At 39.1% G+C, this 26044-nt stretch overlaps 2 protein-coding genes across 2 annotated transcripts; both read right to left on the bottom strand.

Moving 5' to 3' along the window:
- Positions 1–1022: 1022 nt before the first annotated feature.
- LOC136697270 (protein lifeguard 2-like) lies at positions 1023–14873 on the bottom strand. Its single transcript, XM_066672307.1, has 12 exons — positions 14687–14873; positions 13581–13656; positions 12962–13062; positions 12756–12820; positions 11705–11758; positions 7249–7299; positions 6042–6081; positions 5913–5950; positions 4649–4736; positions 4215–4310; positions 4071–4124; positions 1023–1169 (listed from the first exon to the last, which is right to left on the bottom strand). The coding sequence occupies exons 1-12, from the start codon at positions 14699–14701 to the stop codon at positions 1023–1025; spliced, it is 825 nt and encodes a 274-aa protein (XP_066528404.1). The 5' UTR covers positions 14702–14873.
- Positions 14874–15274: 401 nt separating this feature from the next.
- fitm2 (fat storage inducing transmembrane protein 2) lies at positions 15275–25625 on the bottom strand. The gene is made up of 2 exons (XM_066672079.1): positions 25367–25625; positions 15275–17941 (listed from the first exon to the last, which is right to left on the bottom strand). Exons 1-2 carry the CDS (start codon positions 25543–25545, stop codon positions 17347–17349), a joined length of 774 nt encoding a protein of 257 aa, XP_066528176.1. The 5' UTR covers positions 25546–25625; the 3' UTR covers positions 15275–17346.
- Positions 25626–26044: the final 419 nt, after the last annotated feature.

Raw genomic sequence — 26044 nt, forward strand, 5'->3', positions numbered from 1 at the left:
TAGCGCTGTCTGGAGTTTAGTTTTTATAGAGAATAACGCCAAAAAAAGACTTAAACTGAGGCATTTAAGATGAAAAGTCTGAATACAAAAATTTGGAATGAGTAAAAATCTGCCTCCAAAGACAACATCTGTGGTGGAAGGGAATATCAATAAGTAATTTCATGTAGTCTAAATATTTAAGATGGATTTGGACAGAAAAGGCTTGTAAATTCTGGGAAAATGTCAATCACTCATTCACCTCTCATTTTTGTCTTTCTTTAGCATAAGTGGACGTTTTACAAAAATGAACACTTTTCTGTGCAAAGAGGTTGAATATGTCACATTCTTTCACAAGTTATTAAATGCTTCTCTTGTTTGTTCGTGTATGTTCAGTTTTACTCAAACTGGCAACCTCGTAGAGCTATGTATCTGGGATGGAAGGGGAGGAGGCAGGCATTTCTTCATTGTTTTGAAAAGGTATTGTAGTCCTCCTTTTAAACACTTGGTGTCAGTATTACATATTGTACCTTTAAACAAAGATTCTATGTAGATAAATTGGTCAGAAGGAAGTTCAGTCAATATTTGTCCAGTTATACACACCCCAATCCATCTCTCTGTGGAAGTTAACCTTTCCTGAGAAGCCCACTGGTTCACCTATGGCCTAGATTCATATTTTGCAATCTGAATTTTTAAGACTTGAATTTAGGGGTCTTTGTTTTTTTTTTTTTTTAATCTTAATCTTTTTTAATATTCAGACAAATATAATTAGATAATTAGATCAGTGAAACTTTAGACCATCACCCTTTTGTTTCAAATGATACAAGACTATTTACACAGTTGCATCTTTGCTTTCATAGGTGAGTTGCTACAGAATAGAGTTATTGCACATCACAGCAGGAGAAAAATCTACTGCAGCACACCCAAGATAACCTGGACCATGCTGGACTGGACAGGGTTGCTCTGACTGGCAAGACAGATCAGAGATAGAAGCAGAGAGGCTGGCTCTCAAGTGCTGAGTTAAACAAAAGCTTAAAAGATCATGATCAGTTCTGCTCACATCCAAACAACTGGAGGAAAAAAGAGAAGATGTATACAATATCCAGGTAGATGCTGAGGGTTGCAAAGACATAATCCTCTGGGCATAAGCTGTAGCGTTTCCCCATCAGCATCTGGGTGTCAAAGGCCAGAAACTTAAAAGGAAACAACAGAGCCATCATCAGAAGTTATTTGGGCATGAATACTGTCATTGGCCGCTTTATTAAAAACACCTGTTAGGCCCATTTTGATGCTTTGGGGTGTACAGCTTGAGACTGTATCCAGTTGGTTACTGCAAAATGTGTGTCCAGTGGTCAGTTTTAGAATACAGAGCTTTTTTGGGTGATAGACTACTATAAACCTCTCAGTGGCAGTGTGTAAAAAGATCATTGGTGGGGCTGTTATACCTGATACCTTTTAAAAGGTGTAATCAATATGAGTGCTAGTAACCTCTCCCCAGTATGGCCTATGTATACTTGTTCTACAAAGTATGCTGTTGCTAAACGCTAGAAGACATTTCCCATTCTCTCCACCCATCACTCCACCAGACATCAATTGAATTTCTAAATAATCATAAAATCTATTTAATCAAAATTACATGTTTAAATATAAACGTTTGCCTTCATACAGCTCGAACTCCTTTGAAAGTCCCACCCCTCAAGTTAATTGGATTGGTTCTTTAGGCTTATGACTTAAGAAACACTGCATGTCTGAATCTGCCAGTTTGAGACTGTCTTTGGAAAACTGCAGTTTCAAAGCAGAATTTATAAGCTGTTGAAGTGTCTAGAGTGAAGTCCTTCATGGTCATGGCCTTGACTAGTCATTTATATAATTTTATATAAAATTTATATTTTTCCATTATTGTCTGTAACCGCTTATCCAATTCAGGGTCATGGTGGGTCCGGGGCCTACCCAGAATCACTGGGCACAAGACAGGAATACACCCTGGAGGGGGCACCAGTCCTTCACAGGGCAACACACACTCACACCTATGGACACTTTTGAGTAGCCAATCCACCTACCAACATGTGTTTTTGGATCGTGTGAGGAAACCTGACCACCCAGAGGAAACCCACGCGGACATGGGGAGAACACACCAAACTCCTCACAGACAGTCACCCAGAGCAGGACTTGAACCCACAACCTCCAGGTCCCTGGAGCTGTGTGACTGTGACACTACCTGCTGAGCCACCCCTTAGTATAATATAATTTTCAGTAATATTTTTATTTGTTTCAAAAGGTACATCATAGATAAATATATCCATATTTCTTATGAATAAAAAGGCATGTATTTCATTACTTTGATTTGCAGATGATTAAGTATTAAAGTGTAATCTTTTGGGTTGTATAGTTCCCTACAAAACTACAGGAAATCAATAAAATGAGGGAGAATCCAGCAGGGGGCACTCCAACCGAAGAAACAAAACTGGGGAGGAGAAAAACACTTAAAAAAATATTCGAATAATACTTGAGATACTAAAACCAGAGAAGGGTAGTGGTACCCTCAATGGTACCTTTTTCTGTACTTTTAGTTAGGGAACGTAATTGTACCATTTTATATAATAATTGTAGTTTTTTCAGTACGCCCCATTTCATGTCCAGGCCTTCTTTTATTGTATACAGTTTTATAATGAAATTTCAATTATTCTCTCAAGTTCTATAATGAACTTTCAGATATTCACCTCTCCATCTGGAGAAGAGAATGTAATATATATTTAGGGAGTAGAGCTGAACTTTAAAAGCACTGTTGTACCTCTAAATGTACATGGCTATGGCTGATCTGTCAATCACTTGCCAGTGGTGGGCAAGTGATTGACAGATCAGCCACAGCACATGACCACTATTTTTCATGTTTGGGCATACATGTCTTCCCTTGTGAACTGTAAAAATTTTAGATTTTGCCCCAGACCAGCTTAGAGTCTAACAGCAACTTTTTCTTTTTGGTCTCTATTTAATTGAATTTAGGTCTGGACCCAAACTGGACTCAGACTATTGAAGACCACTGTCTTTGCATCAAGGATTGTAGATTTATTTTAACACTTAATTTAAAAAAAAAAAAAAAAAAAAGAAGAAGAAGAAAGTTATACACATGATATTTACACATATACATTCTCTTATAGTCTGAGGGAATAAGGGGATATGGAGGACACAAGACATAAGCATGAATAAATAAATGTATAAATATATCATAAGAGATAAATAATGAAAACAGCATAAATTTTGTTTCTACATTTATTTATTGATGTCTTTCCATATCTCTACATTAATTTATGTATTTCTACAAGTCATCATTTATCCACTTATCTACTTCCACATTACTTAATTTTTTAGTTTGGTATTTCCATATTTATTCATTTATTTCTGCAATTCTCTGTCCGTATGTAAATATGGTAGGGGATCCTAACCTCAGTCTAATACCAGATTGATTAAGAGGGTGCTCGGTGACACATATTGGAACATGTATTGGCATGTGTTAGTAACTGTGCCAATCCGTCAACTACAAAACACTGCGTACAGACACAACTCATCTTAGACTAAAGCAGTAACTCTGATCACTAACCACACAACCACACCAACTACTCAGTTTTTGAAGAAATTAAGTAGTTTTCTAAATAAAGACACAAGCGGCAAATGAGGGATTCAGAAAGTGGTGTATGCCTTTTTAAAATGGCAGATACAATTTATGTATGGGCATATACCATTCAGTGACTGACAGTCAGTACTTGCCAGTCACTTGTCACCAATCACCTTCTCACACCTCCTAAACCAATCCGGTTTTAGACTGATTTTACGGACAAATATTTGTGTATTTATTTCATGATTTATTTTTACATTTTTATTAATACTTTAGTCACATTTGTCTAGGAGATGGGTGACTATCTGGCAGGCCAAATTAAACTTCCTTGTGGGCCAACTTTGACCTCTGGGCCACACATAGACTGGTGAGAGAGTGGACCAAGCAGGTATTTCTAATAAGGTGGACATTAGATATGTTTGAACCACAAAACTGAACAGGCCGCTGCTACATTTTATACTGTCCTATGATAGAGCCTTACCAAGCAGAACAATATCGCTGCCAACCCAGCAAACAGAGTCTGAAGCCAAGGGACCTGCCAAAATAAAACCAGACCAAATTATTTAGGACACAGCCTGTAATTAAAAAACAACATATGCATTTACAAAAAGAGATGGATAATTACATATAAGAAATGTATTAAAAATGACAGGACTACAGCACAGACGCACAAGGAGGTGCAAAAGGTGAGCAGTACACCTTGGTATGAGGTCATATCAATCTGTCAAAAGAAAATAAGTGTCAAAGTAGGTAGTAAACATATATCAAAATGCAATTTCACTATTATGACATATTTCAGAATCAATCATGAGGAGAAGGTCTCTGACTACCACTACTGGGCAGTGACTGGCACTGTGGGACACATCCAGTAAAAAAAAAAGAAAAACAGCTATATCATATACAGAGCCTGACATACAAGGCCTCGTTTCCGAGGATCTGACATCTTTACCACTGATCTACTCAAAAATGCATTATTTTAATAGTTATTAATAAGATTGACAAATTTAACTTCAACGTTTGGAGGGTTGGCTGTGGTCAGATTCATCCAGGAAAGCTCACCTTGGTCTGGAAGCTGAAGATTGTGATGGCAAGACAAACTAAAACTGTAATAACCAAACAGATGATCACAGACATGGTGTTGTAGTAACTGTGGAGGAAAAAGAAACAAGGTACACACGTTAAAAACTTCTAGAAACACCCAGACCTATACATCTTGTGGCCAAACACATGCACACAAACACACAGTGAAGTAAATAAATGATTAAGATATATTCATTCAGATTAATTTGATGTGACATGTTCCATTTTAAACATTCATTTCATTCATTCATTATCTGTAACCGCTTATCCAGTTCAGGGTCACGGTGGGTCCAGAGCCTACCTGGAATCATTGGGTGCAAGGCAGGAATACACCCTGGAGGGGGCGCCAGTCCTTCACAGGGCAACACAGACACAAACACACACACACATTCACACAATTTTGAGTCGCCAATCCACCTACCAACGTGTGTTTTTGGACTGTGGGAGGAAACCGGAGCACCTGGAGGAAACCCACACGGACACGGGGGAGAACACACCCACTCCTCACAGACAGTCACCCGGAGCAGGAATCGAACCCACAACCTCCTGGAGCTATGTGACTGCGACACTACCTGCTGCCCCACCATGCCGCCCACATACATTTCAGTCAGATTGTTTTACAGAAGCTGCAGACATTTGAGGAGCTTATTAATATTATTGTTGTTTCTGCATGTATTGTCCATTTATTCAGCTCCACAGACAATATAGGTGCACAAATAAATATAGGTATTCCACCTAATGCTTGGCCTATTTTGCATTCCTATTGCCTCACACACACTGGACAGGATGCAATTCCTTCACAGGGCATCACAGACTCACATATATGGACAGTTTCACACAGTCACCCACGCAGAAACAGAGAGAATACGTCAGTCTCTTTAAAGACAGTGACCTGAAATGAGGATTGAACACATGGCCCCCAGACCCGGGAGCTATGTGGCAGTAGGACTACTGGTAATGTAAGCTCAGAGAGACGGGCTTGGGACGGGAAGGCTGCTGGTTCAGTCCCTTTGAAAAGCAGGAAATGGAGGAGTGAAGAACTGAAGAGGTGTGCTTGAGCTCACAGCCCTTAATGCACTTGTGTGTGGGTGTGTGGATTGCCAGTGGTTGTGTTAAATGTATTTCATTAAATTCATTTTCCAAGCTGCCCACACGGGTGGTGTTCAGTCGCATGCAAATACAGACACAGACAGTCACACAGATATGAACATGAAACATATGCAAGTCATAGAGGACATTTTACCTGGACAACATTCCTGTCATATAGGAAAGAGCTAGAGTCTGGAAAGAGGAGAAATTGAATGTGTGTTTTTTGTTCACCTTTGAAATATTTCATAACATTTCATATTTCATAGCATTTCATGTTACTCACAAAGACTGCCAGCAAAATCATGTTCCATGGAAACTGCCTCCTAGAAGAGTGATTTTGGAGTGAAAGAGTGTCTGTTAGTTTAATAATGAGCACTTCATTATTTTAATAATGCCATTGGTGGTGCATATTGTTAAAGTAAAAACCACATAACAAAAAAAGATATTTCTAAATCACAAACACAACTATAGATCTTCCCAAAGATATTAGATGGAATAACATCATTCCCAACAATAACTGACTGAGGCATCCAACAGCTTGCAGCAGGCCTTGTAAAACTGGCTGCTAAACTGAGGTCCAAACAGAGACTACATCTCTGGCTAGTCTGTGGTCCCCGACCACTGTGGCTGTTTCCTTGCTCAATGGAGCATAGGAGCTGCAGTGAGTTTGCAGGCCTTGCTGAACCTGTCAACCATAACTACCATGACTAAAATATAATGTCACCCTGGGACATGAGCAGCTTGGTGACAAAGTCTAAGAGAAGAAACACTGCTCTACACTGGCATTAGAGCACACAGCGTTAGCGTGGTCCTCCTAAATAGCTGGTAGAGGTTGTACGACATGAATCAGGAAGATGCATTATTGCATTAATAAAGGTCACCTCTAAAGGCCAAACAAGTGAACCACAAAAACAAAGTCAACACACTCCCAGAGTGAAGTATTTCAAACAGATTTCCTTAGACACAGTGCACTTCTGTTGATGTAATTGCTTTGCTTTGGGTTCTTGAAAACCGCTATAAAAATAAAAAGTATTATTATTATTGCCACAAAAACTATATTGAATCATATTTTATTTCATACACTCTGCAGTGCGCAGGAAATGTTGGACTGAAACAAAAGTGTGAAAATAATTATATGATTAATTCATTCATTGTCCGAAACTGCTTATCCAATTCAGGGTCGTGATGGGTCCGGGAGCCTACCCGGAATCACTGGGTTTAAGGTGGGAACACGCCCTGGAGGGGGCGCTAGTCCTTCGCAGGAGTAAACCGGAGCACCCAGAGAAAACCTATGTGGATACAGGGAGAACACACCAAACTCCTCACAGTCACCTGGAGCAGGGCTCAAACTCCAGGTTGCTGGAGCTGTATGACAGCAACACTACCTGCTGCGCCACAGTGCCGCCACATAATTATATCATTATTGCTAATTAAACATTTTGAGCAAGGAGGAAAAATGCTGTGCAAGCCTACATTTAATCCGTTTTTACCTTGGTCTTTTGAAGATCAAGAGAGTCAAGTATGTTACAAGGAACACAACACTATAGGTGAACAAGAAATAACATAATTATAAAATACAACATTGTGCATGGATACAGCAAGCTGTCAATCTTAAGTACTGATACAATTAATGAGGGAACTGTATTTTGTTATTCATTTTCACATAATTATTATTCTATTATAATTGCTGTTTTTAAAATGGTGTGGATCTCATATTCCAAATTTAATCTCCAGGATTTATATTATGTTCTTTTACACAATTCTATAATAAAAGATTACAAATATTAACCTCTCCTTCTGGAAAAGAGAATGTAATATACCTTTAGGGAATACAAATGGACTAAAGGCCAAGTTCATGATTGTAAACAAATCTTGAACCATACTTGAAACTGGTCTAATGTGTTTATGAAGCACCAGTGTCTGTAAAAAAAATAAATAAATAAAAATCTTGGTCCAGTATGTTAGTCTTTCTCTCTCTTGCGATATCTGGTCCTTATCAGCTTGAACAACATCTCTCTCTACTCATGGCTCATGGGAGTTTTTAGACAACAGACAGGACTCCAAACTTTGAAAAGCACAAACAGAAATTAGGATTGCTCTATTCCATATTTTCCATATTCCATTGACATACTTATGCTGTTTTAAATCACTTAACCTTTTCGGCTCTAGTTATTTTTCTGAATTTCCGAAAAATGGCTAATTGACAAATTTGAATTTGAATGATTACTTTCTAAATACTTGAAATCAATTAAATTAGTTGGGGTTTTATGTAAAAGAACACTTTAAAGTAGAAAAATGTGTTTTTTGACCCTAATATAGTTTACATATGCTTCCAATTTACTCCTAAATGCCAAAAAATGTAGACGCTTACAGTTTTTTTGTTTCACCATAAATTAATCTAGAGACATCAACAGTGATCCACAGATGTTGATTTATTTATAGAACTTTACCAGAAAAGGTTCTGAGTGTTCCAAATATATTTATTTTGATATTCAAGTCTAAATAGAGGATCACGTGTGGTATTTCATAGTATTTTTTGTGAATCGAAATTTGTTTTTTCATATACAAAGCGGATTCCAAAAAAGTTGGGACACTAAACAAATTGTGAATAAAAATAATATAAAAATATATTCAGAATAGAACACAAATCACAGATCAAAAGTTTAAACTGAGAGAATGTATCATTTTAAGGGAAAAAATATGTTGTTTGAAAATTTCATAGCGTCAACAGGTTAGAAGGTTAGAAATAGGAATGCTCTCCCATTATGTCTAATACAGGCCTCTAACTGTTCAATCGTCTTGGGCCTTCTTTATGATGCGCCAAATGTTCTCTATAGGTGAAAGATCTGGACTGCAGGCTGGCCATTTCAGTACCCGGATCCTTCTCCTATGTAGCCATGATGTTGTGATTGCTGCAGGATGTGGTCTGGCATTATCTTGTTGAAAAATGCAGGGTCTTCCCTGAAAGAGATGACGTCTAGATGGGAGCGTATGTTGTTCTAGAACCTAAACATAGTTCTCTGCATTAATGGTGCCTTTCCAGACATGCAAGCTGCCCATGCCACAAGCACTCATGCAACCCCATACCATCAGTGATGCAGGCTTCTGAACGAAGCGTTGATAACAACTTGGGTTATCCTTGTCCTCTCTGGTCCGGATGACATGGCGTCCCAGTGCTCCATAAAGAACTTCAAATAGTGACTCATCTGACCACAGAACAGTCTTCCATTTTGCCACACTCCATTCTAAAAGACCCCTGGCCCAGTGCAAACGTCTGAGCTTGTGGAGCTTGCTTAGAAATGGCTTCCTCTTTGCACTGTAGAGTTTCAGCTGGCAACGGCAGATGGCACGGTGGATTGTGCTCACTGACAATGCTTTCTGGAAGTATTCCTGAGCCCATTCTGTTATTTCCTTGACAGTGACATTCTTGTTTGAGGTGCAGTGACGTTTAACGGCCCGGAGATCACGAGCATCCAGTAGAGTTTTACAGCCTTGACCGTTAGGCACAGCAATTGTTGCAGATTCTCTTAATCTTTTGATGATGTTCTGCACGGTTTATGATGATAACTTAAAAGTCTTTGCTATTTTACGCTGGGTAACACCATTCTGGTATTGCTGCACTATCTTTCTGTGCAACAATGGTGGAATTGATGATTCTCTTACCATCTTGGCTTCAGAGAGACACTGACACTCTGAGAAGCTCTTTTTATACCCAATCATGTTGTCATTTGACCTAATTAGTGTTAATTGGTCTTTCAGCTGTTCATTATATGCTCAATTTCCTTTTTCCAGCCACTTATTGCTACTTGTCCCAACTTTTTTGAGATTTGTTGACACTGTGAAATTTTGAATCAACATATTTTTCCTTTAAAATGTTAAATTTACTCAGATTAAACTTTTGATCTGTCATCTATGTTCTATTACGAATAAAATATTGACATTTGCCATCTCCACATCATTGCATTCAGTTTTTATTCGCAATTTGTTTAGTGTCCCAACGTTTTTGGAATCCGGTTTGTATGTATATACAAACCAGATTTACATATATATATATATATATATATATATATATATATATATATATATATACATATATATATAAACACACACAGTGGAACCTCTACTAACGAACGCCTTTACTAACGAACCACAACTCTAGAAACGAACCAGAGCCTGCAGCTGGAAATGGCCACTGGCCCCAATAGGCTCCCAGCGCGCCCAGACGCCCAGACTTGAGTGGGCTTTTAAGATTAGCAAATTGTAGTTTTAGCAATTTAGCATTAGTGTAAATAGCAGACATCGAAATTTATATATATATATATATTTTTTTTTTTTATGAATTACTTCAAATATACATTGCATGGTTTATGTTTGGGCTATGAAAAGCCATTTTGTGTATTATTAGGTTCTAACAAGCAAAAATTTACTTATTAGGAATGTATATTTGTATCCTTTTTGAAAAATTGTGTTAATAAATATTCAAAATGTCAAAAATGGTGTCAAACAGTACTCAATCACCTTGAATGAGGCGTTAAATGAATGGTTAGCTTGCCTTCTTCTGGCCGTTAAATGGTATTGCATGATAAATGTGCATTTCCTTTTATAAAAAATAAGATGTAAACTTCATACAATATTTTTTTGCATATTGTTTGCTTGAGGCATTTTTCTCATTATCTGTTTTTATATTTACATATATCACACCACTTCAATGGAAAGATCACAGTTCCAGCTTTCATATGACACCTTAATCATGCAACTATCTTAAAATATAAAAAATGTATGAAGCAGAGAATGTGACAATTACTAGTCATGGAGCTAATTTTAAGATGAACCAAGGAATATTCTCCAATGTGTTATATCTCCTTTCCTTTTTATTACACTGTTTAATCATTTGGGAAACAATGAAAATAATTGTGGATTTTTTGAAATTCTGGCTTGACACAAGTAAAATATATCATCTAGATAGGTTATCTTGATAACAGCATATGTCTCTAAAACCCAATGTATTCCATGTCAGTGGAAACTTCTCACATGTACGTCATCTGTGTAGTGATCACTGCTCCCCCCAAAAATACTATTATAGAAGTTTCACACCTATCACTGATAACCATCTGGATGGTCCCTTTTGTCATTAGAACAGAACACACAGCATTTGTTTTTCATAAAAGATATGTCTACTGTTGTTTGGACCATCATGAGCTTGGGCCCAGAGAAATTATTATTGGTTCGGCATATAACGATTGTATTGAACTCCTTTCTCCTTGTGTAACAGAACTTCAGGTTGAATTTTATGGTGCAGTACTCCCAAAGCCCATGCGTCCAAATTTATCAACATAGCATGACAGTTTCTTATGAAGTGCTATATGAGAGCTTGAAGGTCACACATATTAAGCATTAATGTCCAGCCCTACTCTACATGGACTGGTATTTCTCTAGATTTCCTGACTCTTTTCATGATATTATGAAACTTACATGGTGTAAAACCTAAATACTTTGCAACCTTGCATTGAAAAATGTTCAGTTTGAACTGTTGGACAATTCTTTCTTGTGAAGTTTGGTATAGACAAGCAATTACCTGTTTTTGCTTGCAATGATTAACCCTTGGTGAATGTTCATATTAAACTTTTATTATTCACCTGCTTATAGTGTAATGCTTCAATACATTGTGCCATGTATGTTTCATAATCTTTTCACTCTTAATTTGCCCCATTTTTGGAGTGTGTCAAAGGCATCAAATTTGTATTACAAAATATACATGTTCAAGAGTATTAACAAATGTTATTAATATTGCATTTTACAAAATATCCCAACTTTTTCATCAGAAAACCACACAAGTTACAACAGGTTATGCAATGCATACACTGATTTACCACAGCTGAAATAGTTCAGACAGTAATGCATATGTTAAAAGCAATGAATCAAAGTGATTAACCATGAGTTACTTACTATGCTGCCCAATACCATCCAGGGTTAGAATGTATATAGTCCTTAATTGGATCACTAGAGAGAGAGAGAGAGAGAGAGAGAGAGAGAGAGAGAGAGAGAGAAAATGTCTGTGAGGATTTGATGGCTTTCCGTTATGAGAACCTTAGTAAGGTCAGGCACTGAGTGAGCTGTATAGCCCTCTAGTCCATGTTTGTCATTAGATTTGAGCCAAGTCTGAATCAGTGTCATATTCACTTTATAGTGCACAATAATTCAGGTTAGACCATTTTGTGGTGGTGTCTGAAGACATAGTGTAGATTATTCCGTGCATTATAACAAATGAACAATGCACTACAATGCGTAGTGTACACATTGTACCCTTGCGAACACTGAAAATGTCACTACCATAGCTCCATATATACAGAGACATCCTAGAATTTGCAGAAAATTTCCAAACAAAACAACCCAGTGCATTGTGAGTTTTTAAAGACCTCATCTCAGACTGGATACAGATGTAAGTTGCATATTAACTAAAGAAATTATTTGGTAAGTAAGTATGTTCAGATCTGGTGGCATGGTGTTTGTTTGTGGGACAAATTCTACAGTCAAAAAGTAATGGACTAACATGTTATACCCCAGAAGAACCCATAATCATTCACTATATTCACAAACACAAACCCTTTTATAGTGCACAATATCATGATCCAGATTTCCTCTGTATGAAATAGGGCACAGTTTCAGACATTTTTGTTTATTGATCTTAAGCTCTTATGCAGCTGCTCCAGTATGTACTTGGATGATTACCCACATTAGATCATGATGCATAGCGATTTATGCATTAATACATATATTATATATTAATTAATATTAATATTAATATTAATACATATATTATATATATATAATACAATATTAGTGCTTGATGCATTAATACAGAATTTAACACACATTTGTGGTTGTCTATGAGAGCATGCTGAGTGTATTATGGTTTTGAACATGGCTCAACCAAATCAGATTTTGTCCATAAGGAATTAACACTTTCCTTTTTTGAGATCATTTCTAAGCCACTCACCAGAAGGTGAAGAGAGAGACAATGGCAAGTGTGATGGAAAGCTGAAAGGCCAAGATGGCAAAAACCTACACAGAAAGAGACAGATAGATAAACACAGACAGACACACACATATTAATATCAACAAAGAAATATCCAGACTGAAAATATACTTTTACAAAACCCTACAGAAACATTTAGGTGGACATGGCCTGTATGTATTAAATACCTTCCGGATAAAATTACGTCTGATGTTCTGGTCATCCCATCTAAACTCTGTGAGCGACTCTCCATCACCAGGATAGACGCCACTGTAATTGGGGCTTCCACCTTAAAAACATGCAAATGAAAGTGATTATAAATCTGCCCTGTTGGCCTCAACCGTCGTCAATGAGAAAAAAATGACACAAAATAATATTGGGACACTGAACCTGAGAGGTGGTGAAACATTTTATTGACTAATGACTCTAAATGTGTAATTCACACTACACAGATTGGGAAAGAAGTAAAGAATTCTAGGCCTGACAAAATATATGTTTGGTTTCTGAGATTTGTGATTGTTGTTTATTCACGCATTTGTCCATTCTGTTTTTCTCTTTCAATCATATAATTCTGGTCAGAGTCATGGTAGGTGAGGAAGATTTCTGTGCTCAGGAACCACAGGGAGCAAAAAAGATGAGCTAAAATTGTCCTTCATGACAGCTAGCCTTATGCTATAAGTTATCATAATAATCATGTTTGTTTAAAGCACAATGTTTTTTTTTTGAATGGCTGTTAAGTATTTATGGCAATGGCTGTTTATTTCAGTGTGAAATCTAACAAGGGTGACAAACACTACATAAAATTACCTCTAGTGGCCTCCTCATAGTTCGGAGGGTCTGGAAGTACTAATGAATGCTCGTTTAACTTGTCTGTCACTGTGACCTGCGAAACCCATAAAAAACAGTTTATATGAGTATAGGTATATGAATAGTTGTGAATTCACACATTCATTACCATAGTGCCATGTTTACTGTTTGGACTGCTGTTAATTTGTTTACAATACACTCTGAAGACACTTGACTTATGTCAAGTTCATCAAGTTCAGATGAGACCCATGGGGCCTCCAGAAGTTCACTGTGTGAAATGAAGTCACGACAAACCAATTCATATATCCATATATCTCAGGCTAACATAGGCCACCAGTTAACTATGCATCACTCTTCTCCTCCATGGCTAAAACATTGAATATTGTTCTATTTGGAATCAGCTGTGGAAGAAATCTACAATCTTATCAAGACAAAGTAACACACAATGGTACACAGCTGAAAACAATTTGCTTAATTATCTTGTGTCCCCACTTTCACAGCTGTACACTTCTTTGAACAAATAATGTATATCCATTAGTTACCAAGGTATGAGAACAGTATCTTAAAACAATGGCCTGACTGACCATAGTTCTTTGGGAGTCCAAGCTCATAGCAATACCGACCAAACCTAGGGTGGTCTTATATGATGAATGATCATCACATGGCTCCCTAGATGAGCTTATTATCTACTGTGAGCAGGTTCATTAGTCTCAAAGGTAAATAAGACCAGGAATTCAAAAAACTATCCTGTGTAAATAGTGTAAAAATTAGTGTAAAAAAAATATCTGTACTTTTTAATACAGGGTGTACAACAAAGTACAACAAAGAGTATGTTTACTGTAAAAATGGGATTTAATTTTATTAAAAATGAGTAAAATATTTAATTTTTTCAAATTTCATTGTCAATTTCAGACATTTATTTTATAGTGTAGCATGACATAGGTAATATTATCAGACTTTATCTATTATAATTCCCTGTTGTTAAATGAAACTAGTACTTAACATAATATAACCGTGATTATACCCAGTTAGATAATTTAAAAGTAATGTATTGATGTAGACCAGCAGATAAAAGTATCTACCAAGGGTCTTTACGAGGGGCTTACCTTGCCTTGGCTCATGATGACTCTTGGGTTTCGGATGTCTGACGCTCCCTGGTTCCCTGCCTCTCTACCAAAAGAGTGGCAATGTATCTTTATATTCTTTCACTGTTGCTTTAGACAGTTCTCTTTGTCACCCTTGGGATACGTCTGCTCTGAACCAAGTGCATCCACTGATGAAATAATCCTCCTGTAAAGTGGCTCTATGAATCATAAGCATCTATTCACTCCCTCCAAAATGAACATTCTAGCAACATCCTGCACCAGAGTGCACCTGACAAAGGACTGGACTAGACCAAACATCATTGAAAAAAGGGGTGAACTTGTTTTCCACTTAATCATGCATCCACTTGTGCATTACTAATGCAGCGTGCAATGTGAATCCAGAGAAATCTAGATCTGTTTCATTGGAAAAATGAGAGCAGCAAGGGGCATGCATGAAGTTTTCGGACAATGCCAGAGTTTGGCTCGCATAAGTTACCAGTCCATTTCAAGCTTCTCTATCATTGTTCCCAACTTTATGTATTATAAAATTTTGTTAACTGACACAACAAACAAAAAGTGATAGACAACATGTTTAATAATGCTGTATTTGAAGACCACAAAGAATGACAATCATATACATAATCAAGTACATTAACATACATGTCAATACACTACATAGAGTACATTAATTCAAGTGGTAAAATTATTTGGGAGGAATATTACTGTTCTCAAACAACCAAACACAATGGCACGTATGCATCTATGTCCACTTGCAATATGTTTCAAAACATTTGTCCATTTATTTTAAAACCACTAATTATAGCTCATAGCAGTTTTTAATACTTTGGTATAAGTACTATAGGAAATATATAAGGTCCCAGGTACATAAACTCTTAAAACTGATCAGCTCCCAATCACACTTTATTCATACATTACTTTAGGCTATAAATAACATTTAAAAACATGAGATGGAGGGCAGCATGGTAACGTAACAGGTAGTGTCGCTGTCACACAGTTCCAGGGTCCTGGGGTTGTGGGTTTGAGCCTTGTTCTGTGTGAAGCTGCTTTATGGCAACGTCAGTTATAAAAGACGCTATATAAATAAATTTGATTTGTTTTTACTTGAGGAGTTTGGTGTGTTCTGTGTCTGCGTGGGTTTCTTCCGGGTGGTCCGGTTTCCTCCCACTGTCCAAAAACAAACACGTTGGTAAGTGGATTGGTGACTCAAAAGCATCCATAGGTGTGACTGAATGTGTAAGTGTGCTGCCCAGCGAAGGACTGGTGCTCCCTCAAGCGTCTGGCGTCTGATTTGTACAGAGTTATAAATTCAGAAAAATATAATGCAGACATTTCAGTGCAGTAGCCCAATGTGGCCAAAACATTGTTCTGTTCCACAGTGGAATAAATACAGCATCCAATATTAGCCAAAAATTAACATTTAAATATAATGGCATCAACAATAGTTCAGGGATCTCTGTACATCCTTAGACAGAATATCTGACTTATAATCAGGGAAAACCTATGAAGAATGTTTAAATCCGGATTGAAAAGGGGTCGATCTGGAATAGCCATAAGCTTCTGGAATAATGGCACTGGGCTGTGAAAGTTTTCCTTAGGGTTGGATCAGTGAGCCCTCTAACATCAGTAAAGGTGAAATCTGAATCACAAACACCTTTTGCCTTTTGCCTTTTATCTCCCTGTGGGAACATTCAGAGGAATGTTGAAACATCTTCAATATGTCCTCATAATATTCTTTTCACAAGTGAAACCATCTCAAATGTAGGCATTTCAAAGACAACAGAACTAAAATGTATTATACTGTACTGCAGGAATATTAAAATGAAAACACATTTGGAGAAGATAGCTATAAGCCTTTTTTTTTTTTGCTATTTTTATTAGCAAACACAAAGCCTGTACTGTGTGAACACCCGAAGCACTCTAGCACATTTGTACTACTTATTATAGGCCAAAATATAAATAGCACTGTTTGCTATTGGCAACAATAACAAAACAAAGTAACAATATGACCTCAGGTTATTTACAGCATAAAACTGCAACCCAGAGCTACCATTTTAAAATCAAAGAAGCAACTGCAGTCTTGGTCAATTCCAGAATAGCATTGCCATTCTAATCCTATGTAAAGATTTTTAAAGTAATGCTTCAAGGAACATTATGATAAAATAAACCTGTTCTTTTTGGTCTCAGTAAACTGAGAAATATTATGCTGCCTATATTTCAGATGATTTTACTTTCAGCAGTGTTTACACCAGTATATTGGCAATGTCATAAAAACACTAAACTAAACTGAACAAACACACACAGAAAATTTAGCCTAACACACAGATTGTGTGCAAACGTATGTCAAGTGTCACTCAGTGCAAAGGCAGATTGCATTTGCATTTCTCCGCTCCTTTCAACTGTTATGTCTAAAGCCACTGACATTTTAAAGGCAACAATAAGGATTAGATGATGTGGTCGCCTGAGAAATGCATGCCATGTATAACATTTCTCTCAGATTCCTGAATCCATTTTGGAACACCAGCTGCCCATCACCTACAGGAGGCAAGCAAACAAATTCAACACCCCAATTAAAAAACAAATTTTAAAAAGTACAAGTGAGCAGTTAATATCAGTTTAATCCACTGCTGCAATGTTTCAAGCTGATCTGAAGTGTTTCAGGTCTATTCATGTTGTTTGGGTTCACTGTAGTGTGGAGGTAGTCCTGGAGAAAATGGGTTTAGGTACCAAACCTTGTAAGTCACAAACCATCCCAGAACCGCAAAAGAGGTTCCCAGGATTTTGTGAATGGTTTCATGGAAGTACACTGAGGTACAGGCAAACATCCATATCCAAATAACCATGATGGCATTGAGTGCAACATAAAGAGCCTCAAGAACAGCAGTCCTCTTTTGGTTGTGTTGCACTAAGTGGAGCATGGGAACCATCTCTTCAACAATCAGGAGTGTGGAGTATGCAAGAATGAATGAATGCCCTGATATGTCATAACCGTTCCAGACAAAACCAGCTTTTCGGCACTCTGCCTTTGTGATGAACTCTTCACGGACGGTTTGCATAGTGCCTGTCTCATAGCATGTCCCTGTAATATCTTCAATGTAGAAAAATGTCTGGGTGCAGCTGTACCAAATTGCTGTGGCGACCATCAGAGATGTGAGTCTCTTGAAAACAAAGAGGAGGTTTCTGTTGTATGAGTTGGAGAGAAATACAAATGGCAGCAGCAAAGCCAGGTTCCAGCCCCAAGAGAACTTTACAAAATACCTGAGGAGGAAGAGAATAAAATATATCAGGAAAATTCAAAACCCAAATATCAGTATAAAGTACTATATAGTATAAAGTACTTGTATTAGCAAATATTTGTTATTTGTTTCAATGAAATTTAAAAAGAAGCAGCTCAATCAAAAGTTCAATCACTTAGATTCCCCAGTAATGTTGCTTTTCCACTGCATGGCATCAGCACAACTTGGCTCAGCTCAAACTGTTTTTACCTGGTCCTTTTATTTTTTTATTTATTTTTTTTTTACTACCACTGCTCCCCTACAAGATATAGCCAGAGATATTGCAAAACACAGCCTCTATCGGGAATCATGGGATTTGAAAACCACAACTACATTGTGTCCATCTATCCATTATCCACTGCTTATCCGGGTCCGGGTCGCGGGGGAAGCAGTCGGCGCAACAGAAACCCAAACCTCCCTTTCCCCAGCCACTGCCTCCAGCTCCTCTGGGGGTATACCGAGGCGTTCCCAGGCCAGTCGAGACATGTAGTCTCTCCAGCGTGTTCTTGGTCTGTCCCGGGGACTCCTCCCCGTTGGACATGCCCGAAACACCTCACCAGGAAGGCGTCCAGGAGGCATCCGGACCAGATGCACAAACCACCTCAACTGGCTCCTTTCGACGTGGAGGAGCAGCGGCTGCACTCTGAGTCTCTCCCGGATGTTCGAGCTCCTAACCCTGTCTCTAAGGGAGAGTCCAGACATCCTGCGGAGAAAACTCATTTCAGCCGCTTGTACCCGCAATCTTGTTCTTTCGGTCACTACCCAAAGCTTTGCTTTTCTGCTCAGCTCTCTCTTCACCTCAACGGACCTGTACAGAGCCCGCATTACTGCTGACGCTGCACCGATCCGCCTGCCAATCTCCCGCTCCATCTTTCCCTCACTCGGGAACAAGACCACGGGGTATTTAAACTCCTCCACTTGAGGCAGGATCTCATTTCCAACCTGAAGAGAGCACTCCACCTTTTTCTGACTGAGTACCATGGACTCGGACTTGGAGGTGCTGATCCTCATCCCTACCGCTTCACACTCGGCTTCAAATTGGTCCAGCAAGAGCTGTAGGTCCCGGCTCGATGAAGCCAACAAGACCACATCATCCACAAAAAGCAGACATGGAATCCTGAGACCACCAAACCGAACACCTTCCGGCACTTGGCTACGCCGAGAAATTCTGTCCATAAAAATTATGAACAGAACCGGTGACAATGGGCAGCCCTGACGGAGTCCAACTCCGACTGGAAACCAGTCTGACTTACTGCCAGCCATACAAACCAACCAGACTCCTGCTCTGTTTATACAGGGACTGGATGGCTCGTAGCAAAGAGCCCAGTACCCCATACTCCCAGAGTACCCTCTATACTCACAGAATATCCCAAGTCGAATGTCGAATGCCTTCTCCAGATCCACAAAACACATGTAGACTGGTTTGGCAAACTCCCACGCACCCTCCAGGATCCTAGCAAGGGTAAAGAGCTGGTCCTGTGTTCCACGATCCGCATTGTTGGATCAGTCGGACTCTCTTCTCCAGTACCCCCGCATAGACCTTACCAGGGAGGCTGAGGAGTGTGATCCCGCTATAGTTGGAACACACCCTCTGATGAACCACCACCGCGGTGGTGGGCAGCACGGTGGCTTAGTGGTTAGCACGTTCACCTCCCAGCGCTGGGATCTTGGGTTCAAGTCCCATCTGGTTGGAGTTTCCATGTTCTCCCCGTGTCTGCGTGGATTTCTTCCGGGGGCTCCGGTTTCCTCCCACAGTCCAAAAACATGGAGGGTAGGTGAATTGGCTTATCTAATAACTGTCCTGGTGTGTGAGTGAATGAATGTGTATGTGAATGAATGTCTGTATGTGTGAGTGATTGTGTGTGTGCCCAGATATGGACTGGCGTTCTATCCTGGGTTAAACCCTAGTGCCCGATGCAGTCCTCCAAGTGGACAGTCGTTCCTGGTCGAGAGTACGCTGTGCGCACTTGGCTGCCACTTCTCACCAGTGTGTGTGGATTTAGTGTTCTGAGCAGTGTGGATTGTTAAGCGTCCTTGGGTGTCTAGAAAGGAGCTATATAAGTGTAAAGATACATACATACACACTGCCCACGATGTCCATGCGATGTTGCAAAGACATGTCAGCCAGGACAGCCCCACAACATCCAGAGCCAAGAAGTTTTCCTACCACCTCAGCCCCAGTGATAGACGAGCCTCCCCCAGGGTGTGGAAGACGTGCTGGTGGGATTGAGAATATCCTCAAAGTATTCCTTCCACCGCCTAATGACGTCCCCATTTGAGGTCAACAGTTCTGCACCCCCACCATATACAGTGTTGGTGGAAAACCGTTTTCCCCTCCTAAGTCGCCAGATGATTTGCCAGAAACTTCTCAGAGCCGACCGAAAGTCATTTTCCATGTTGTCACCGTACTCCTCCCACACCCGAGTCTTTGCCTCAGCGACAGCCGAAGCGGCAAGCCGCTTGGCCCCTCGGTACCTATCAGCTGCCTCCGGAGACTCCTGAGCCAACCAGGCTCAATAGGACTCTTTCTTCAGCTTGACAGCCTCCCTCACCCAGGGTGTCCACCACTGAGTGCGGGGATTGCCACCCTGACAGGCACCGACAACCTTGCAGACACAGCTCCATTCAGCCACCTCAACAATGGAGGTCCAGAACATGGCCCATTCGGACTCAATGTCACCGGCCTCCCCCGGGATGCAGTCGACGCCCTGCAGGATGTGGGAGTTGAAGATCTTTCTGACAGGTTCCTCTGCCAAACGTTCCCAGCAAATGGGTGGATCGGGTGGCAGCTGGAGTCGGGGGCCCTGGCGTTTCTGATCCTCGGTTACTGAACTACATTTTGTATTTGTGTTTAATATGTTTTTTCAACAGCCACCAGTCCCAGGAGCTTTGAGGCTTTTCAAAAGACCACAACGCAATTTATGAGCTGCTGTTGAGTCTGATTAAACAAACATGACTGCTGCTGTAGCTTAGACATTTTCAGATGGCCAGTTTGTGCTGGTGGTCTGCATTTTGCCATGTAAAAATCTCTCTGGCCAATCAGCACTCTGCAAGTTTTACCCCTCACTTTAGTACCTATTTTATCTATTGGCATGAGCAGGTTTCATTTGCCTAGTAAAAAAGCAAAACCATAAATGTTAAAAACACTACGTTTAATTTACAAATATAAATGAATATTATGATTTTCACAAAGGAACAGTTCTAACAGTCGGCAATAAAAATAAAACTAAAGATGCAATAAAACAAGCATTTTTTTTTTTGTGTGTGTGTGTGTGTGTGTGTGGGGGGGGGGGGGGGGGGTTGATTGAAATGCTTAATTAGTTACAGAGAGGGGGAGAGAGAGAGAGATCTTACTGATAAAAACCAGATATCCCAAGAATGGAAGATCAACATGAAATAAGAATAAGAAATAAGAAGAAGACAACCATTTGTTTAACATAGCATAGTTAGTTAGTTAGTAATTAACGCCATATCTGCCCATAGGGCCACGTTCATGGCATAAAAGGTAGTAAGATGTCATTGATTTACTAATACTGTTTTATTTTAGATATGTTGAGGCTGCCATTTATTTAAGTTTTTATGTGTTTCCTAAGTTTTGTTACTGACAGGAATTTTAGAAGTGCATGTGCTTTCATATTGTTGAATAAATCTAGTGAATTGTGAATATTGGCATAGTGAAACAAGACAATTGGAGGCAAGTAATATGGGTGGTACATGATTGTGATTGAATGGTGAACACTGGGCATCTTAATCGTTAATGAAAAAGACTGTTTTCATATCGGTAGATAGTGTGAGATTGCGTGAGATAGAATTAGAATATTTAATAGAATTAACAGCTAGCAATTTTCTATTTTAAGTTGAGGTGCACAGTCTTGGTGGCTGAGGTGAGAGAATGTGGGTGTCAAGTGCTAAAAACACCTGTAGAGGTAGGGGTTAGTGGATTTTTATCTTAATTGGCCACATCCTGCCACATACTTGCTTGTGCAGTTCAGGTTAAGAGGGCAAAGACTAGTAGCTGTGAAGGAGATATCAGAAGTAGCTTAAAGGGCTAGTCAGACTAGTTAAGGAAAATTAACTAAAAAGCTGGAATGGCTAAGGTGTGTAGTGTTTTACATACATGTAAAAAAAACTGGGTACTGTTTTGGAAATACATGTTTTATTGGACGGCAATGACATAAGAAATGTATGCCAATATTTTAATTACTTATAATTATCATTCACTGTCTGTAACCGCTTATCCAGTTCAGGGTCGTGGTGGGTCTGGAGCTTACTCGGAAACACTGGGCGCAAGGCAAGAACAGACCCTGGAGGGGGCACCAGTCCTTCACAGGGCGACACACACTCACATTCACTCACATATTCACACCTGTGGACACTTTTGAGTCGCCAATCCACCTACCAACGTGTGTTTTTAGACCGTGGGAGGAAACAGGAGCACCCGGAGGAAACCCAAGCAGGCACGGGGAGAACACACCAAACTCCTCACAGACCAGAGATGAACCAACAACCTCCAGGTCCCTGGAACTGTGCAACTGCGACACTACCTGCTGTGCCACCGTGTCACACATAATTGATAATATGAAGGTATAACATGAATGTTTGAACAATAAGTTTAGATTGGTGGATAAGATCAGCCATTAGAACTAAAGTATTGCAGAGTGTCAGAAAATGTTCATATTTGGAAGTCTTTCTACACAGATATTTTTCTTCATTTTTTCTATTTGTGACAAACAGCCACTACCACCGAACTGAACAGCAAGGCCAAATGTTTTAATAATTCTAACGAATTTCAATAAAGTAACAGTTAAAATTCCATAAAAAAAAACACCCTAGAGCTTGAATAAAAAAAAAAAAAAAAAGATGTTTAGATTTCACTCAAAACCTTTGCCTGCATTGAGCTATGGCTCTATGAATATGCAATTAGTTCCAATGTCTCTCTCCAACCTCATTCTCCCCAGGTTGACAGTATTGCTTCCTTAGGTATATGAGGTAAAAAACCCCGGCTGTCAGAATCCGCTCAGTTAAGACTAATTTTAGAACACTAGCTTGAAAGCACAAATGCTCAGCCATGGCACCGACAGCTTATTTCACTCACTGTGCATCTTCTAGCACAGACTTTCTCAACCAGGCTGCTGTGGCCCTTGGTAGATCAGGGGTGATGCACTTCATGTGCTTCACAAAAACAAAACTGCGGGAGTGTATCGTCTCAGCTCACATACCTTGTGCACAAGTTCAGACATACTGTGATTTACCAGTGGCTCACTGGGAGGCCCCTGTCCTGTTTGGGACTTTTGGACCTGTAGCCACGTCCCTGAGTCCAAAACTTCCAAGGAGTGTGTGTGTGTTTTGGCTGTCAGGTGGATGCAGAGGGTACTTTTTTATATATAGGTTTTTACAAAAAAATTCTTAAAAATTAGCAGATACACCACACCTCAGTATAATTTTAACAAAGTTAAACCACTGATTTTCACTTGAAGGTATGTTTAAGGGTTTTCTAAAGGTCAGTCAATCACTCAAAAAACTTCATTTATATAGCACTTTTCAGATCAATCAAATTGCAATTACACAGTGTTTGACAAAGCAAACATAAAATTGGCTTAAAGCTAAAAAAAAAAACTAAAGATTTCCAATTAACAGACAACAACGATGAATAGTTAAATAAAAAAGGTATTAGAAATTGATAATAAAAATGTGTGTTATGTTAGAAAAAACATAAAATGTAACTCAAAAGAAAATAATAAAAAAAAAAACTGGTACTACTGCTATAGATATATGAATTAAAATTAAAATAAAAGAACATATGTAAATATAAATATGCATATGTAAAAATAATAATAATAATAATAATAATAATAATAATAATAATAACTGAGACTGACCATAAAACATTTACTTAATTATGTATAACACATTGCATGAAAGCCAGAATGGCATGTACACTATACTTTTTTTTAATTTACATTTAAAGTTGTCATTATTTTCAGCTCCTTTCAACCAGCTGTTCCACTGGAGTGTAAAAGCCGAGAGCAGCATCATCAAATATATTTGACCTGTTCTGGGGAACAGCTCAAAAGAGTCATCTGAGTATCTGAGAGAAATTCCTGGTTCATAAACCAAAATCATTTTTGAAATGTAGTCTAGTGTAAGACCATGTAATGCCTTATATGTCAATAAAAGGATTTAAAAATTAATACAGAAACTAACAGGTAGCCAGTGTAAAGACTTTAGCATTGGTATAATGTTTGCTCTCCTTTTGTTTTAGCAGAATTTTGAATTAATTGTAAAAGACTTGTAGTCTTTGGCAGACCAAGAGCCTAACCGGCTAGTAATAAAAGCATGCATAAGTCGATCTGTGTTGCTCAGAAGGAGAAATGACCTTATTTTTAATATGTATTTTAAACGATAAAACACTTATTGTTACACCTTGTACATTTGCACTGACAATAAAATCAGAGACAAATGTCACTAAATTTCTCACGTCTTGGCTTAGACCGAGTCTTAGTGTGTTTTGTTTGGTCAGTTAGTTTGTCTCTCTCTGAGTCTTTGAACCAATGATCAATATCTCCCTGTTTAACTGTAAAAATCTGTGACATGTATATAAAATACAGTTTTAAGAAGTGTGCTAATCGATGCCTTGACTACTCATGTCACTGTCCGGGGTACATAGATAAATTATAATGGTCCTAAAATGTATTCTTGCGATACGCCACTGGTAACCTCAGAGTAACTGGTTAAGAAGTCTGGTTAACCTCTCAAACATTGTAACTGGTTGAGAGGTTATCTATGAATATAGAGTTTTTTCTTCCGCCAGAAATATTGTAGGAAAACCAGCAAAAACTGTATCTGTCAAGCCAGGGTGCTTACTAAGTCTCTCTAAAAGAGTCTGGTGATCTACACTGTGAAAACCTCTTGTTGTCAAGATTTGTTCTATGTATCTCTTACTTTATCAAGGCAGTCTCTGTGCTATGAGATAGTAACATCTCTAAATTTGCCTCTGAATTATTCTTTGTTTACTTAACAGAAACGTGAAAGAAAGAGCTGACTATGCTTTAAACTTAATTTAACGTTACTACGCAACAACAGAAGAAAAAACGTTACTTTTGTAATTCTCCGCTCCACCTTAACTGATGCAGCATTCGTGAGAGCTGGAGCGGTGCAGTGACGTTAACATAAGAGCGGCCGCCTTATTTAAGGTGGACCGGAGAGTTCCAATAAGAAGCCACTTCTAGTTCTGTCGCCGAGGTGCCGGCTAAGCAGTTAATGCTCGTCTGTCGTGTAGCATTAAGCTAAATGAATAAGCAGGAGCTACGGTATGATAAATAATGTAAAAATAATGTTCATTTCATTTCATTATGTTCAAATAATTCATACAAAAACAGCACGAGTGTCCTTTGCTCGAGGTACTTACAGATTCAGGGCATTTCTGCTGCTGCTGAAGTAAGTCTTTGGCACAAGGTCCAGTTCTTTCAGGATTGATCCTGTCAGCGAAATGCCGAAGAAAAAATAAGGCAGATACTGGCGAACAAAGTGAACGTTTGGAGTCCAAAAAGATACCAGTTTGTTCACGGCAGCGCTTAAAGCAGCCATGTCGTTCCAGTGTGAGCGAGGTTAAGCAGAGCTCACTGAGAGAGTAAGAAAGCGAGAGTTCAGGACTCACTCTTTTCCTGCTCAGTCCCCCCACACAACACACCACACACAACACACGCCCACAACTACATATCTCTGCAGGCCGGAGAGCAGCAAGTGGGCGGGACATACAGGCCCGAGAGCAAGAGTGTGGGAGGGGCATACACATGAAATAGGCGGATACCGGCAAATGGGACGTTAGGGTTAGGTTGTACCTCCCACTTGGAGGTGACTTCGGCCTGCAGAGATACCCTTCACACTCAGTCACAAGAGGACGACGACGACACTAAAATGACCACACAGCGGCGCTACTGAGGGCTTTGCCCACAAGAACAAACTACCACCACCCTCAATGGAAATACAATATGAAAGTGTCTCAAAACGTCCCAGAACTGAATAAGCGGTTTCAGACAATGAATGAAAAGTGCCTAAAAATTTGAATGAAAATTTTAAAGTGTAA

Source organism: Hoplias malabaricus, chromosome 5 (genome assembly GCF_029633855.1).
Source record: "Hoplias malabaricus isolate fHopMal1 chromosome 5, fHopMal1.hap1, whole genome shotgun sequence".
Lineage (NCBI taxonomy): Eukaryota > Metazoa > Chordata > Actinopteri > Characiformes > Erythrinidae > Hoplias > Hoplias malabaricus.

Coding starts and splice junctions, on each gene's coding strand:
- LOC136697270 (XM_066672307.1), bottom strand. Junction 4,311..4,648: donor TCTTCAGCTTCCAGACCAAG/GTGAGCTTTCCT, acceptor TTCTTTTGACAG/ATTGATATGACCTCATACCA. Junction 4,125..4,214: donor TTTTAATACATTTCTTATAT/GTAATTATCCAT, acceptor TTATTTTGGCAG/GTCCCTTGGCTTCAGACTCT.
- fitm2 (XM_066672079.1), bottom strand. CDS start 25,545: ATGGCTGCTTTAAGCGCTGCCGTGAACAAACTGGTATCTTTTTGGACT. Junction 17,942..25,366: donor AGCAGAAATGCCCTGAATCT/GTAAGTACCTCG, acceptor CTTCCTCCTCAG/GTATTTTGTAAAGTTCTCTT.